The 17,677-nt window shown below is 39.0% G+C and overlaps 1 protein-coding gene across 8 annotated transcripts in view; it reads right to left on the bottom strand.

The window, feature by feature from the left end:
- The window catches only part of LOC114878112 (hemicentin-2), a 220,619-nt gene that overhangs the window by 78,307 nt on the left and 124,635 nt on the right, over positions 1-17,677 (bottom strand). For all 8 annotated transcript variants that reach the window (XM_029191527.2, XM_029191533.2, XM_029191532.2 and 5 more), the window contains exon 6: positions 2,100-2,441. In XM_029191527.2, the coding sequence (XP_029047360.1) occupies positions 2,100-2,441 (342 nt within the window). The remainder of the gene's footprint in view (positions 1-2,099; positions 2,442-17,677) is intronic.

Raw genomic sequence — 17,677 nt, 5'->3', positions numbered from 1 at the left:
CAATGTTTTTCAAAGAGCGGCGAATCATGAAAACGGGTTGATTGAAGTTTCCCTAGCGATTCTTTGGCAGATACAACGATATTCCTTTCTTGGCTGTCGTTCGTAACGGATCTTCGCGAAACTTGCCTCGAACAGAAACTTTTCGAAGCACCGTTGACTGATAATTGTACTCTCTTTGTACGCTTGGTGTGTGTCTTTCCCGAAACTTATATACGAAGTCGTAGGGATGATTGAGACTTCGACGAAATTACATCTAGCACTGTGGTTCTTCCTCCAAGAACAGTGTTTGAATTCATGTCTATTAAATTCATCTAAATTTCTGTTCATTCTTGTAATAACAGTCCTTTTTTTCAAAAAGTTCAAAGGAATGGTATTAAAATCCAACGGCCCAATTATTTCGAATAAAACCTTAAAGTCATTTAGATTTCTATCCCTTTTCCTTAGAGAAGTTAAATGATTATTGTCAAACGACCCTGTCATGAATTCAAAGATAAAATACTGTAAACCGAGATTGTTTATCGCGATCAAATTAAACTGGTTGATATCACGGAGGAAAGCAGTTTCCACGGTAGAAAAGAGATTTCATGTCCCTATCTCGCCCCGAGGAAGGAAACCATGAGATAACAGAACCGAGCAAGAAGAGAACAACGTTAACCACGCGTGGTAACACCGTAAACCATCTAACGTGTACGGTTTATTTTCTCATGGTCAACTTCTTACGTCGCTGCACGAGAAACCCTGCTAATTCAAGCCTCTACAAAACCATTTAACTAATCTAATGTTCAGCTTAACTTAAACTCTGGAAATTTATATTCATTGACGTGATTCATAGTAATACGGTAGGAAAACCATCAATTCTGAAAGGGTTAAAATCCCATATATTTCAATAGAATCTGACTCTGTCCACGAAAAGTCTATTCGAACAAGGGTTAATTAAATTTATATTTCAATTTCAATACCCTGCTCTTTAGTCTCTCGTCTATTCCCGGTTATATTCAACTTCTAATATCGCGGAAATCTCTCTAGCTCGTTCATCCCTCCAACGATCCACCCCTTCTTTCCAACCGGCGACCAAAGAGAGAGAGAAAAAAAAAGGAACACGAAAAAACGATTCGTGGAATTATAACACTTCCTGGCTGCTCGACTCGAATTAAGCCCATTTTTAAAACTCGTCCCGCGACCTGGCTTTTTTTTCACACGCCTGACCCGGTATCGCGATTTCTTCGAGCTAATATTTCAACGAGAATTGTGCTGGCTACGAAGTCTACGGAAATTAGATCTCGACCGTGGCCACCGGCAATTTCACCGCGGCATCAACTAAATAATACGCTCGTAACTTTCGCCCCCCTTGCCTGTTACGTCCTCGTGTTATTGTGAAAAGAGGGGGAGAGAGGGAGAGAGACGTAGCAAGGGGGATAAATAGCAATCGTTTCACCGGAGACGAGACTTCGGGGAACGAAGCTGTGATGACCACGGTGTGGAATTACATTGGTGATCTAATTGGAAAGGGTGAAGGGTTGGGTGGGACGGTATACTCCAACAAGAACGATGTTATTTGATAATCCTAATTTAATTGGAACACCGAATGTAATTCTTTTGATAAGTATAAAAATGAGAATCAAGAGAATACTACCCTTTCCAACCAAATTTATAAAAGTTTAATATGAAGAAAATTAAAGTACGGTACGAATTTGATGAATTAATAAGTCGAAAATAAATCAACCGAGTGTAATGTTCTAGTTGGAGTACACCGAAGTAGTTTGTCGTAGAAACTCGTCCAGGACGTGTGATAGTAATAAATTCTAATTGCTTTATTTGTTAGAACCACGTTTCCTCCGTAATTCGTGGTAGTCACTGAAGTGGAACACAACTTCCTACGTTCCCAGAAGTGTCATGCAAATTGCTTGGACGTTCAGATTGAAACGCTTGGACTTTCAAGAGTTAAGATGACTAGTACCATCGCGGAATACACGAATACATTTTACTATTCAGTCTTCTAATTCCTTGTTATTTCAGGAAAAATATCGGCTATTTTTAGATCACTAATAAATTAAAATTTCTACTATGATTTTAAATAAATAGAGTAAAAATTCACTTACATTGCACGTCCAGAAGGATGCTCGCATTTATGGGTATCGTTAGGGTTACATGACGAGCGACACAAGCGATGGTTGCGTTATGGTGTCCCCTAAGAACTTTAAGGTGTGCCCCGCTGCGCCTGCCAGGTGTCGAGGGCAACACGGTCAAATTGTCCGGTGGTTGTTCCGGACCGTCCAAAGTGGCTTGCGACAAAGTCATCCCCCATGCTAAATCGGGTGGTGGGTTTCCACCCTCGGCGGCACACTCCAACGTCAACTCTGACCCCTCTTTCACCGGCACGAACTGGTTTCCCGGATCCAACCTTCGCCCATCTATCAGCAGATACGTCCCCCGGGGCGCCTCTGCAACAAATCCAACCATCCGCTAAGTTCTACGATTCCTGACCCTGTAACGATGAAAAATCTTGTCGGATATATTCTACACAGTACGACTTCCCGACTGGATATTCCTTTACAAGCGTAGTCGCGATACTGTTTCCAAAGGGAGGATAAAAAGTAGCGACGTCAGGAAATACGGGGGTTGGATCGTGATGAAGAAGGGTGGGTTCACAGTGGCAGGGATTTCTCGTTTTTAGAGAGTGATTGCTAAAATTTTTAACGCGTTTAACTGTCACTCCGAAAAATATTGTTATAGGGATTATTAAAGATTAAAATGTTTATCTTGTTGATTTATTATCCTTTTCCTTTAATTTATTATGTTGGATTAGTACTGTAATTTTTATAACATTCCGAGCTGTTGTATTTGAAAAATTCATTTGTCAAATTTCAATTTGTCTATATATACTTGACGCGTTAATTGGAAATATCATAAAATTTATGTCATTCGTTAATGTAATTACACCTCAGAGTATTACAAAATTTATTGAATTTTCATCCACCACAATTTTTCAATTAATTTATACGGTTACCTCGAACGCGATACCATTTATCACTTAATGCAGACGTATCCATCAGCGTAACAATAGTAGTAATGGAAATATAAATAAAGTTTATATGAGATTCATAGTGACAGAATTCCGTGCACGTGCTCGCTATGAAATTCCATCACACTTACTATGCTACTCGAAAAAATACGATCTTCGTAAATATGAGAAAAAGTGCTTTATAATTTACTATCTTTTCCACGGAAGCAGAATAGAAGAGAACTATCGTCAAATATATAAGGGAAAGGGTCGAATGAGAACAGCAGTAATAAGAATCATGTTTTCCATCCAAATTGATCGTGTTTATGTAATCGAGCAGTGTGCCAAGCGTTTCAACGAGATTTTCCACGTTCTACAATTTCGTTCTCCACCGATAAGATCCAGTCACGTTCATTAAATTCCTTCGTGGCCTGAATCTTGCCAAAACGCCAGCACGAGACACTTCTCGAAACGGATTACCAAAGGGAGAGGGTCTGCAGATTTTTCGAGGTCATCGAAATTGCAATCTCTGTCACGAGTTTTAATTTAATGCAATAAAACGCAAGGGAAATACCGATTTACGTGCTTCTAGTTCGCTTATCAAGTACTGGAATCGACTTTTTAACTTAACTCTTTGCAACGTGCAGATTTTTCTGCAATCTTAAAAGTTTCACCCGTATATTGAAAGTGGAAAAGCTATTACTTTCAAGCTTTAGTATTGGTCAGACAAAAAGATAAGAATTTTAAGATGGAAGTTTATCCCTTGAATTTTGATCAAAGTAAAATTAGTCAAAAGGGTTAAAAAGTAGAAGAATTAAACTTTAATTGACTTTTTACTGTGATAACTTTCGATAAATTTTGATGTTTTACTATTTTTCAGTAGTGCAAGTCAATCGTATGTCAGACTATCCTGTTAATTGGGCCGTAAATCATGTACAGCGAAGCAGAATAGAAATCTTAAGAATTTTTTTAAACTTTTAGTGATTATACCTCTCTTTCTAATGAGATATCGACGATAGAAAATCTACGACACGAGTTAAACGCAAGAATTCGCGCGGTATTCACATTCGCATTCTCTGTCTGCAATTTCGTCGAATATTTCACTGAATAAACAGGTCTCGACAAAGTTCTGTGTTTCATTTAACCAACTGAAAAAAGTGCAGCCGATCGTTCGATAAATCCCTGAAGCTTTGTTTGAAATTTCATCCCTGGAATTGGCTTTCGGTGAATACGCTGTGTTTTTGTAATATAAGTTGGATCAAAAGCCATGAATGCAACTTGAAACGACGGAGGTAAATTAACATAAAATTGCAAAACATTTTGATGATGGTAAAAGTTGCTAGGAATTTACAGTTTTTCAGTTGTTACCAATGATTTAAATCATTGATTTTCTTTACAAGAATAGATTTCTTGAGATTTCACCTGATTGAAAGGGTCAATCAATTATGATGTAAGTTTGAAACCAAACTTATTAACAAACAGGTAAGCAAAATTTTATAATTTAACGGAAAGTAAAGAATCAATCGCGGTAATCAACAATATAAATAATAATTTTAACCTACTATGTTTGCTCGCATGCATTCGATCGTCTAACATTTCTCATCGAACTGTGAAATTCGCTCCAATTTCATCCTTTCATCGTCCAATTTCGTTTGCATTAACCAATTATACCACAGCAACATAGGCAACGCAAACGAAATTGGGGCGATCTCGAGTTTTCTTTAACCCTTTAAACTGAAATCGCTCGAAGCATCGAGTATCGCCGATGGAAATTTTATATAATAATAATTACAAAACGCGTTCTTTTCCTTTCGATCATTATTTATACCAACAGGTGCAAGAAAATTAAATCGCATATGTATGAAAAAAGGAAAAATTCAAATTAAATTGTACGTCAAGGGGTTAATGAATAAATGTCTAGTTAATTCAACGTTCCAAGGGAGAAGATAAATTGGGGCCAGTTTATAACAGGCAGATCGTATCTTCGGTAGTCTGAAAGCAACGAACGACGCAGAATCCGAGGGAAAATCCAGACACACACTTTGCATACACTTTTCGCCTCAATTTTCAGTCTAAAAATCAGGAACCTGGCCCGCTGGAAAACTTCCAGATCCGTGTAATGCGATCGCGAATCGAGGAAAGGAACGGATTCAGAAGGGAAAGGAGGCTCTTGCTACGCTGCTTATGTAATATATTCCCTCGCGAGCATACGCTTCTTCTTCTTTTTCTTTTTCTTAGTTTTCGACAATTCAACGGCGAACTCGTTTTTAACGAAACTGGCTACGAAATTTTCTTTTTAATTCACTCGATATCCTCTGACAATTTTCTGTTACTTTCATCATTTCTGAGAGATTCCAAATGGCTCTACAATTTCTTAACTCCACTTAACACATAATCCATACAGAATTTGGAACAGATATATACTATTATAATTTATTAAATCAGAATATATTCCAACGATTCGAAGTGTTTCTTACATTTCCAGGAATAGTAACGAATTGAATAATCAATCGAGACCTGCTCGGCGAGCGAAAGGAAAAAAAACAAATGCCGTTTTCCAGGAATTCGTTGGAAAATGCCGAGGTACGCAGGATATCGTGAAAGAGCGAACTGAACGAAAGGGGTTGGCAAGTTTTTTTTCTCTCTCTCTCTCACTCTCGTCAAGCTCAACCGGTTGAAAATACCGTTCAATACCGTGGCTCGTTCAAACGAACGCATCGCAGATTTTTCACGTAATAAAGTGGAAATAAAGTGGTTTAAGCTACGTGCAACGTGGAATCGTCCGGCTCGATTCGGGTCACTGAATTAATACTGTTTTATCTACGTTGGCCGCGTCTGTATCGCGTGCACGAAACGCGTACAGAAACGATCGAGAGGAGGATTTAATCGCGGCACGAATCGAATTACACTTGCAGGATACCCCTATCGTCTAAAGCTTCATCCGAAACGTCCAAATAACGCCTCCTATTTGATTTCTATTCCCGAAGCTTCAACTGATTCCTGCCCGTCTGAGGCTCGTTTATAAAATATTCGAAACGCAACTACCTACGTCAATTATACACTGTACCAGCACCCGAGTAGATGAAAAGTTCCTCGATTGCCCTTCTGTTAGGTAGATTTGTTAATTCGCTTCGTAAATTCCGAAACTCGTTGCACCGTGATGCTTTAAACAATCAGAAACAACTCTCGACCGCTTCTAACGATTGAAAAAACGGGATCGTGAGAGGACGAGAGAGATTTGTTATTGTGTAATTCAGAATGCCGAAAAAATATTTTGGTATAAACAATTTATGGAAATTCTATGTAATATCATTATTTATAATGAAGCATGCAATTTTTATTGGCATCTAGGTTTCATATAAATGACAATGAAATATTTTATCATCCCTCATAAAATCAAATATTCATTATACAATGTGGGTATTCATTTTAGTTATTAGTTTAATTATTACGCACGCTCTGTAGCCCCAATTTTAATTTTGATTTATATTTTTTTTTACATTACTTTAATTCAAAATTTATTAAAAAGCAAATTACTGAATTGCATTATTTTTCTACATTTTCATATTATCCGCTTGTTTCAAAGAGCTGACTTTTATTCAAGGTACTATCTTTCTTACAATCTACCCTCTATAAGCATACGAAGGTGGTGTAAGGCGGAAAGATAGCATTTCCTGTTGAAATTCCTCCCCAATAATAGGTGCGGGAGTGGGCGTTTTAACGGGGAAGAAAGAGCATCAGGAGCGTTAATACAGAAACATAACGGTAAAAACAATTTCGAGGAGCTGTGCCGAGCGGCATTTCGCACATATGGTGCCACGTCTGCTCGAACCAGGAATTTCCTAGCTATCTATGGTTCGTAAAATTTCACAATATCGCTGGCCTGACCTCCTTCGACGATCGATTTCGCCCGCGAATATCAGAAGGAATGCTCCTGTCGAAGTTGAAGAGGGGCAAAACGAAGAAAAGAAAAAGGGGGAAAGGGAGGGTAACATTGATTCTGATGGGAGAGTTGAATCGAACTGGCTCTCGCGGTTTCAGAGGAATTTTTATAGGGGAACAAAGTAGAATTTAATAATTGTACGTGGTCAAAATAAAACAGAATCACAAGATCAAGTTGGCAAGATTTTTCAAATCATAAATTACCATTATTTTCATCAATTTTATATCAATTTAAATTTGCATGAATAAAAATTGACATTAAATTGAATTATAATAGCGAAACATATCCTGTCAATAGTTTCTGATGACAGCGTGAAATACAGGGAAGTTGATGAATTTCTGACGTGAACTAACTGCAACTGACGCTAACTAGCTGTTAGACTGAAATTTAACTTGGTAAAGTGTGCTATGCTCGTTCGTATCGCGTCATATTCTGATTTTCTATAATCAATATCAAATTATCGTGTGTCTTTCATTTATAAATTCAAACGTTCACGAACAGAATCAATTTAATTCGGTCAGAAATGGGTTAGAAACAGTTTTGTATCTTATCGATTGCAGTACACGGTTCATTCGATGGCTTGTTGTAGCGTGATGTCGGGTTACCACCGTAACCAGCACGTCAAAATCCAGTAACTTGAATTAATAAGGTGCCACGAGTTTGCACTACTTTCCCGTTGTATTAGCGATCTATTTAGCTGTTAACGAGAACTACAACGCTGGTACAGTGTATAACGTAACCAACAGCGAGGGAGGTTTAATCGTAGAGTAAATTATGCGATGACCAACAGAAACAGTTGGTTATTAAAGTCTTCAATTATGCTACAAGTATCAGAAATTTCGATTCTATACTCCTTTTTTACGTTTAATTAATCTTCATTTTATAAACCATCATTATAATATCTTCCTAAAGTTTTCTCTATTATTATTTTTCTATTTTGCCCATAGAAGCGAAAGGGTTAAGCTATAAGATAAAATGAAGCCATTACGATTCCAGTGTACCAAACTACAACCGAAAAGCTTGCAAACCTTTTTTCTACCTCTACTTTCAGCAAATTTTCCAACACGATCCTAGTTAGCGAGCGACGTCGTTCGAGTTTATCGCGCTCAGCTATCGTGGTTGTCGTTGAAAGATTCATTGTCATTCATTAAAAGGACTTGATGCGCACAGAAACGGTAATGGGCCGCTTTACTTACCGTCGAACTCGCGACGGGGTGCAGTTAACGGAAACTCCCGTGTTACTTCGTTACGAGTGGAAAGCCGAGGAACAGGGAGAATCCTCTCGCTACGAGTGGATCCGTGTTTATGAAACTGCGAGAACCAGCCGACTCGATTAATTATTGTTCGGCAGCTTTTTAAAAGGGCGCATCATAATGGAACGGGGGTCGAAGGGGGTGAAATGCCTCTGAAGACGCCGTTACCTAACTCCGCCGATAGGGAAAACTCGAGGAGGGTACGTTAAATATTCAGAGCGAGCGATCCCCTTTCGTCGGCGGTTAGAAAGGGGGAATGTTTTTGGAAGTCGTTTAGCCGATGGAGGACGTTCGCTTCTTAACGAGCCACTTTCTTCCCTGGCTGTTTTTAAACAAACCGTTTTCTTGCGGAGGAAAGTGCAAGCAGCAAGTGTCGTTTGGAATAATGTCTTCATTAGTGATTTATGAAACAACCGGGAAGAGGAGAATTTATTTCCTTCAAGAAATCTGATCTTATAGCTTTCGGCGAGGTAGATGCGCCATTTCATCAACAATTTATGATCTTCGTGACTTTAAATGTTACACAAATAATTACACAATTTGTCAAATACTGAATGATCATGGTACCCCATTAAATCCCTACCAATTTACGCGGTGTCCCTTTTAGAGCTACTCAATTCCGAGAAATCGCTGACGGAGCAGTAAACTAACTCTATTTCAACAGAAGGTCCTTGTGTCTTGAACTATCCAATAACAAACCTCGCTTCACGGTAACACGAGACGAAAGGAAGTAGTAGTTACGTGCTTTTCCTCTGTATCTAGCAGAGAGTGTAGTTGAAAGGAAAAACAAGAAACGTGGTCGTTTCGTCGAGGAAATTCGACGCCGTTCGAAAGGTCGGAAGGTTCGATGGTGAAGTTTCAGGGAAAGGTAGACGGGATACACGGTATTGGACAGGATGGATCGTGGGAGAAGTTTCGTAGGCATCGTGTCTCTTCCAATAATCATTCGGCTCTCGCTCGAGGCGAGCAATAAATAGACAAGATTTAAAGTCGTTGCCTGAGGATGGCCCGGTGGGAAAGGTTTTCGCGAAATCCGCACGCATCACTGCGTTCGATCGACTTCATCGTCTTCGTCGTCGGTGTATCTGGTGCGGAAAGATTAGCTGGCTCCTTTTACCTTTTCCTCCTTCGATCCGCTCGCTCTGGCTCGCGGCCTATCTTTCGACCGCTCGCTTTTCCCGGGGAATTTACTATCTTCCGATTTCGCCGACGAAAAGGAAATCGTTTCTATTAACATACGTTACCGTACCAGCGGTTTGCAGATACCCTGGGAGAAGTATGAACCTATCGATCCTTCAGAATTATGAACTGATTTCCAGAGAAGGAAGAAATTCAAATTGTTTTTTACTTATTTTAACCCTTCTTCAGATATCCAAATTTAATTCAAATTTACTTAATTTGAAATTGGTAGAAATGTAATAAAATTAGGTCAGTAGAATAGGGACAGTAAATGGTCAGACATATCAAACAAGATGATATCTGGACAGTCAAACAGAATAGTAACACAGCCTTGTCAAGCAAGTAGAATAGGGGCACATACATCTGCCCATAGAAACAATAGGTAATGCATTGTAATCCGAAGACAAATGATTGATAAGATAAAACAAACAGAGTATATTGTCCCTCGAGATTTGAAACGAATGATCATCTGCACCATTTATAGCATACTTTACAGCTTCCGCTGTTATAGACTGCTTCCTAGATACACAGTTCAAATAGTGGAAGAAGTAACAACATTATTACAGAAATATATAGGGGTGTACATTTCGACAAGTACCAAACGCGAAACTGCAATATCTCTAATTAATGCCTGAAGCCTGCCTGCTCGCTTACCTTCATCTCTCGTTTCATTATATCATTTCTAGCTCGAACCTATTCGTTCCTCGCTTTATAACTCACTCTCTTATTACACGTTCAGCCACTCGTTCAAAGTATTTCCGAAATGCTTTTACAAACACCACATGTCGTTCAATTACTGATGTAACAACAGAAATTTACTTTGAATTCAAGGAGAGCAATATTATAAGGAATAAATTTTTGAATAATTACCCTATATCCATCAAACTATTCTGGAATAGCAAGATAAATACAAATAATCTGAAACATTCCATTCGTGTAATTGCTTCAGCTGACAAGAATGTAATTAAGCAACAACACTGACGTTCCCATCTTGAGCACAGTCGGTGAAACACGGGGATAAATTGAGCAAGGCAAGATGAAATGCTGGAATTAAGAACGCAAAACGTCGACACGGCTGGTAGGTAAGTGCGAAACACTCGGTGAAGTGGTAACACGTGAACCAGCGACATGTTTGCACGGAAATGCAGGATGTTTGACCGTGTTGCTCGCCGCCGAAAAGAATACCTCGTTGCGTTTCACGGTGCGCAACAAAGGTGCAACAGGTGCGCGTAACGAAAGCGCGGACGTTCAAAAGGGAAGCAGCTAAGGACAATAATTTTTCATTCCACCGGAAGGTCGGCATAATTTGTCGCGATTTCGAAATTCTAAGGCTTCGCTGAATGGAAGGTATCAGGCGAAATTAACCCCGCGTCGCGAGAGAAAAGCAGCGAAGAGATGAATCTTCTGTTTGAATTTTCTTAAAAAATGAAAGACTTGAATATTTTACAAGTTTCTTGAAGATGAGTTATATTCAACAGGCGGGAAAAAAGTGAATCAAAATTATTCAAACTGGAAACTTTATATGGCAATTTTGTGACAGAATTTAAGAACCGACCAGAAATGGTTTATGGTTTCGTTTGAAGAGAACGAATTATACTATTCCAGATTACTCGTTCCTCGATAGATAAATGATTGAGTATAAAGTTTTATGTGACACATAAAAGGTTCATCTGTACCAAGAACGACATATCTTTGTCTATTTTACAATACCATGGAATCGCCAATGTTTGCTCATGACAAATGTTTAATCACAGACAAAATTGCTGAACCGTTTTACCCGGTATACTGTTACTGCGTTGGCTGACTATGTTGCGACCCGCACTACTTACTTAGAGTCCAAACACTGACCTACTCTACTTTCTACACGTCTGCCCATATACCAACCTATTTTACTTCTCCAGCGTCTCTCGTGTTTCGAACTATTCTACTTCTGTTCCCCTAACTGATGCTCCTCTGACTATTTACTGGTTTATTCTACTTCCCTATGCTTGGTAAATCTCTGAATCGTTCCAACGTTTTCAAAAGCGTAGTGTTTTACAGTACTGATATTTTTTTTTTCGAACAGCATCAGTGACCTAATTTCAAGAAGCACTACACATTCTTGAAACTTCAACATCCTATACAAACTTGTTGATGCATTGAAGACCTTCATATTGTAATTACTATATCGGATAACTATTTGCACGTACAATGCATCGGTACGTTCTGCAGAGTTTGACCTATTTGTATTGTGTTTCTTGACACGAAATCGTAATTAAACCTGGGCCAGCATAATGTGAATTCCATGAATATACCTTCACATAATTCTGAATATTATAATCGAACTGCCATTTGTAATATACGAGACCTTTGAGATGATCTGAAGACAAGAATGCTGAGTTTCAATGGTTTATTCATTATTCAATTACCTATTTATTCTGTACTGATTCATTTTATAATACTATACTGTGAATTTATAATTAGTTATATATTGAATAATTAGTTGATTTACTCTGTAAAATGATCTACTCTATCATCAATTAAACAATTTAATTGCAATATTTCCAAATATTATATTACACTTTTGTTACGAAATGTACTAATTGAAACCCATTAATGAACAATGTATGAATTTCACTCTGAATCATCAGTTACTAATTATATATTAATGATATTAACTAAAAGTTTGTATGGACACCTTTGGCAGATTTTGAACTTTAAAATCGGTCTTTTAATACAAGGCAATCTAATATTATTAACCATTACGACTGATAAATATTAATTGGTGATTTTACCTACATTAATATTTATTTTCGCAATACTCAAGCTGGCTATATTTTGCGCGTCTGCATAAAATCATAATTAAACTCATAATGAATATTTATACGAGCATACAAATGCGGGAAAATTCACTTCACTCGCAGTAATTAAAGTATCATTCATACTTTAATTGTGTATATTTTACTAACTTTCAAAGGACCTATTTTTAAATTAAATTTTTCATGAGAATATCATAATTCAATCAACAAACGAATATCATGATTAAATAAATATCTCCTCGTTAACCCTTGATTTGTCAAACATTTAAACAAGCATAACTCGAGTAGTTGTCCTAAATAAATGGTCCCATTCAAAAGAGAAGTGCCAGTTCAGAAATCCAAAGTTGGAAGCGACGGAAACGTTTGTAAAAGAAACGTTTTAATGCAAAGTAGTTCTACTCTACTCGCTGGCAAATGAACGACTACATTTTACGAATGCGCATATATTTCAAATCCGAGCGAACAGGGCGAACATGCACGCGTCTCGAGCAATTTTCACCTCGTGCGAGCCAGCAATGAAGTGCTCTTAATTATGAAAGTATCCATTCGTTTAGAAAACGTGGGAGCATGAATTCTGTAGCTGTGGTATAATCGAATCGACGACCGAAAAACATAAATTCGACTAAAACACGCGTCGATTCATTGCTCGTTCGTGCATACGAATCATTTGCACACCAATTTCCATCGCTAAATATAATTTATTCAATGTGCACGCAGTTATAAATCCCTACAACATTATTCGTGACTAGAACAATTTGTGTCGACTTTTAATTAACCTTTAACGAACGAGATTAATCGAACATGTAAGCAGTACTGTTTTAAGTAGTACAAATCAATATATGGTCAGACACTGGATATCAACTGTAGAGTTCAATATTTCAAATTTACAACCGTACTAAATAAATGAAACAAAATTGTTTATTTATAAAGAATTAGATTTTCTCGAGGTCCTTTTAACGACGTATATAGATACGAGAAATTTTTCAGAAACCGTTCGTTCGTACAGCGGTTGGCGCGCTACAAAAATATCGACAGCGATGAGTCACTTTGACAAAAGCATCCCGCCTCGAGATATTCTCTCGCTCCGATATTTTAACATGAATACCACAAATTACGAGGCGAAGCTTGGAAGAAGAGGGCGGGGGGTGGTCCTCGCGTCTCTCCGGACAGGTTCAAATTTTTCAAGCGAGCTCTGGCCGTCGCTACAGCCCCACGAGTAAGGACGAGGGGTCCTTTTAAAATGCAAATATCCTCCGAGGACGGAGCAGCGAAAGAAATGTTACTTCTTATAAAGTAGACACTCCGCCGGAGTCGACATCAGCCGAGGTTAAGATTCGTCGCTCGAAGGCTCGCGATAAAAATCCCAGAGCATCCACTTCGTAACAGAAACGTCCTTCTCTCTTTCTTTAACCTCCGTAAGCGTTAAATTAGCCCGTCCAGCGCAAAATTAACGCGTCCCGAAAACGAATTCCAACTTTTCCATCCACAAAGACACCCTAAATCTTCTGATTCTCGCGGAACATACGGAAATCGAGCGATAAATTCATCTCGAGAATTAATCCAATCTACGTTGCACCGAAAAGACAATGTACAATATTAAAAAAGGGTTAAACCTTCTTCAGGAAAATTAAAATAGAGGACGAGGAAGACAAAAATATAGAAATTTAACAACGCTATTTTCCCTCAAAGAGCCTATTATGCGCTCCCTGGTTAAACGAACTATAATATCGCGAAGCGTTCAGGAAGTCGCATCAACGTACGGGGGTAAGTTCGAGCTGTGACCTCCGTCGCTCGAAAGGTGTCGCGAATGTAAAACACCCTCCGCGCGTATGCATCGACGCACACCCCTCGAAATGACTTATTCAGACGCTGTCGCGAGTTGAATTCGTAGACGAAAGATCTGAAAGAAGCTTCGTCTTCAGCTTGTAGAATGCTTGCCTCGCGACCAACCGCTCGTTGTCGCTTCGATAGGAGTATCTTCCAAAGGAAATCTCGGATTTCTCGTAGGAAGATGAAGGTACAAGGCAACAACAACGCGTCGAAATTTCCGCCTGCAGCGAACGACTGGCAAGCTCGACAAGCAAACAGGCAGCCAGGTAAGGCAGACAGACACCAGGGATGGATGAGATGCTAACGAGACGCGAAACGATCGACTATTCTCGCCGGGTTAGAGAAGGGAAGCCAGGCGTGAAATGGTTTTCCTTTACCACTCGGCTCTGTGCGGCAATGACGGTCCGACGGAGTTTATCCTCCCCGCCAAATACGTGAGACGCGTACCGCTTCCCCTGTTTCGAAGATCCTACCCGATCCTACAAGGAATTATTGCTTTCCTTGGATCACGCCTCGGGACCGGTTCCGCCTCAAAGGGTTCGAGGATAATACCTCCCTTTTTCTTTGAAACGTTCTTGACGATTTCTGCGGGATCCACGACACTCCGGAGGATTGGTATACAAGGGGAGGATTTTGAAACATCTTTGCTTTCAAACGTCAATTCCGTACAGTTGAGTTCGAATATCCTAATTAATTAATTTAACATTTTGACGAAGTTAAATAATCTGAATAATAAAACGAAATGATTTTATCTGCCAAATTGTGACTTGCTATTTTATTCAGTTTCTAAACTTCGAAGTCTTCAAAGTCCTTTCACCCTAACTTCAAAGAATTTCCTCGACTTTTGATGAAGTGATTAATTAGACTCCGTCAGAGATATCAAGTATCGAGTGTGTTTCAAGTATCGTTCAATCAGAACGGAACCATCCGTGTCTGTAGCTCGCAGGGAAAGAGTAAAGAAGAAACAAGAATCATGGACAAAAGGGAAGCAGAGGCAGCCTCATCGGCGTGGTATCAAACAACGGAGATTCGCACCCCCTTACAAAAGACACGGTTATTGCGCGAGTACCCTGGGGTGGAGTACAGATGAAGTTTCCTCCCGTGGGAGCGCATTCAACGATCCGCTCGTAAACTTTGATCAGCGATGCTTTGCACGCGGCTAATCCGCTAATCTCTCACGTACACGCGATAAAACGAGCGTAGAGCGTGAAGTAGTGGAAGGTAGCGACAAGGAAGAGGAAATCGTACAGTTACCAAGGTGGATGGAAACTTTCCAACCTTTCCAGAATGAATTAATGCGACTCAAACGAGCTCTGATTGAGACTGATCGTTAATTAAGTGGAGAAATCCGTGAAACTTCTCTTCGAATGTAATTCCTCTTAAGTTTCTGAGACTTCGCGAAGGATCATTAGAAAATTACTAAAATTATGATTGCGTTCATTATTGTTTAAATTATCCACGTGTTACGAGTGCTTACAAAAATTAGTGCCTCCAATTAAGATTCGACTTCTTCAAACCATTATCTTCTATTTATCAAGAGCTTTCTATCCACTTTTCACCATTGGTAGATCACTTCAAGAACGATCTTATTGATGAAGTTTGCAGTGGTGGGACGTCGAGAAAAATTGTCGATCGATCGTGGTCTCGGACAGCGGAATCGAGACAGAAGGAAGAGGGGTTACGTGATTTATATCATAATCCTAGGTATCGGTGTCTCCTTTCGAATGGGAGAGACGTCTTCAACGATGGCTTGAAAATTAACACCCACTTCGTGGCCGTGTTACGCTTCCATTATCCCGTAATATTATTTACTTGCTTCCAATTTCCAGGCCAATTGATTCGGTGGTTTCGGGTGAAACGTGATTTACCACACTGGCCGATTGGCTGGCTTCCCTATCCGTATTACAGGCTTCTGGTTACCATTGTAAAATGATACACGCCTGTATGCCCGTACTCGAAAATCAAATTGCACGTGGAAAAATGTTTGGAATGTTCGGAGGAATAATATTTATGCACAGAAATGCGACTTTGTAAAAATAATTTTAGAAATTACAATTATTTGCAGTTTGATAATTTTCTACAAAAATTATTATTATTTAGAATGTTAATTGAATGTAAATACCCCGTTGAATTTCGTGTAAATGGTAACATTGCACTGATAAAAATGTAAAGTTTTCTTATTCATTCGTTAACTCTTAAAACACTTTGGTAAATCCAGGTTGCTCGGTCGGTGTACTTACGGTACGGATAATTTTCTGAAACTCATTAGCCGTGCTTCATCAAAACCGCGCACACGCTTGTACTCGCTGAAACTTAACGATTCGCGGGAAAAATAGCCGTCGGTCGGGTAAAGTTCTGATTAAAACTTGAGATCCAATCGTGTTCGCCTTATTTACGTGGGCCCCCTCACTCGGGTAATTGGATTTCATTTTGCCCGGGAAACTTGAATTCCGTCCTTCTTTGTAGCCGTTGATGATCGAACGAGACCCGCTCAATCCGACGAACGGTCTAATTAAGCGTCATCGAGTCACGGTAAAACTGAAAATTAATTAACAATTTCGCGCTACGATGGCTAGTTCCTTTCTTGCAAAACCATCGATCTATATAATAACAGCCTTGCGGGACGATTAAGATTTAAACGATAATAGTGTATTAATTAACGCGTGATTTGAGAGTCTAATTTGATTCTAATAGAAATAGAAATATTCAAATAAATTTCAACAACGAGTAATCAGAATATCCTATTATTACAAGAAAATAATTATTATTAATATCAGAAATGATTGAAAGCTCCTATAAAAGAATTAAACCGAGATTCAACTTTAACCTGAAGCAAAGACAAATTCTCTTTTCCAGATAATTTGACCAGACTCTCTGAATATCTCATGAAACGACGATCAGCATCCTTAATCCAAGTTCAGAACAGCTTATCGTAACGCGAATCTGTTTTATAACTTTCGACAACGAACCAGCCGTTACATAGCCCATTTCCAATTCACCCTTTCCACTCAAAAGATTCTCAAAATGATCCGCTTGTCAGTCTTCGTCGTCGACGAGACAATGACAAAAAGTTGATACCAAACGCTTCTTGTGTACTTGCAGCAAAAGCTTCCCTGATAGCCGGGCTCGCGAGGAACCGGAAATTGGCGTGCTTCATTATACGAAATCGCCTGTATAAAACGGACATCATCGCTGAGCGCTACCATCAGCGTTCCTGAAGACGATTGTCGTTTAACGCGCTTCTTGTTACCAGATACTCAACCTCTGTGACTCGAATTCAAGTGCATCCTCAATTGCAGTGTTTTTAAATTGAACGCGGAGATTTTATCGGGGACAAGAATCGATTCTAATTAACCTAACGAGATCAGAAATGAACTACTTCATCACCGGATACGATAGATACTTTGAAATTATTAGTTTCGAGCCCGTGTTTTAATTGGCGATAGAGAATTCAAGTTACCTTGTTTGCTCGTAATTGAACGTTTTAACAGAACTATGAAGTGGCACTCTATGTCTTTGTCCGCAAGAAACTAGCAATTGTAACCAACAACATAACTCGTTTAGAGAAACAAAACACTGGTGTTTATGCAAAGTTGCAAATACTTGCAACCGTAATAGAGAACCTTGATTACTTGCAGAGGAAACGGGAAGGTATTGATAATCGATTAACGTT

The sequence above is a fragment of the Osmia bicornis genome, chromosome 13, assembly GCF_907164935.1.
Source record: "Osmia bicornis bicornis chromosome 13, iOsmBic2.1, whole genome shotgun sequence".
NCBI classification, from domain to species: Eukaryota; Metazoa; Arthropoda; class Insecta; order Hymenoptera; family Megachilidae; genus Osmia; species Osmia bicornis.
The sequence above is the reverse complement of the archived record's forward strand: the minus strand, read 5'-3'. Positions and strand labels throughout refer to the sequence as shown.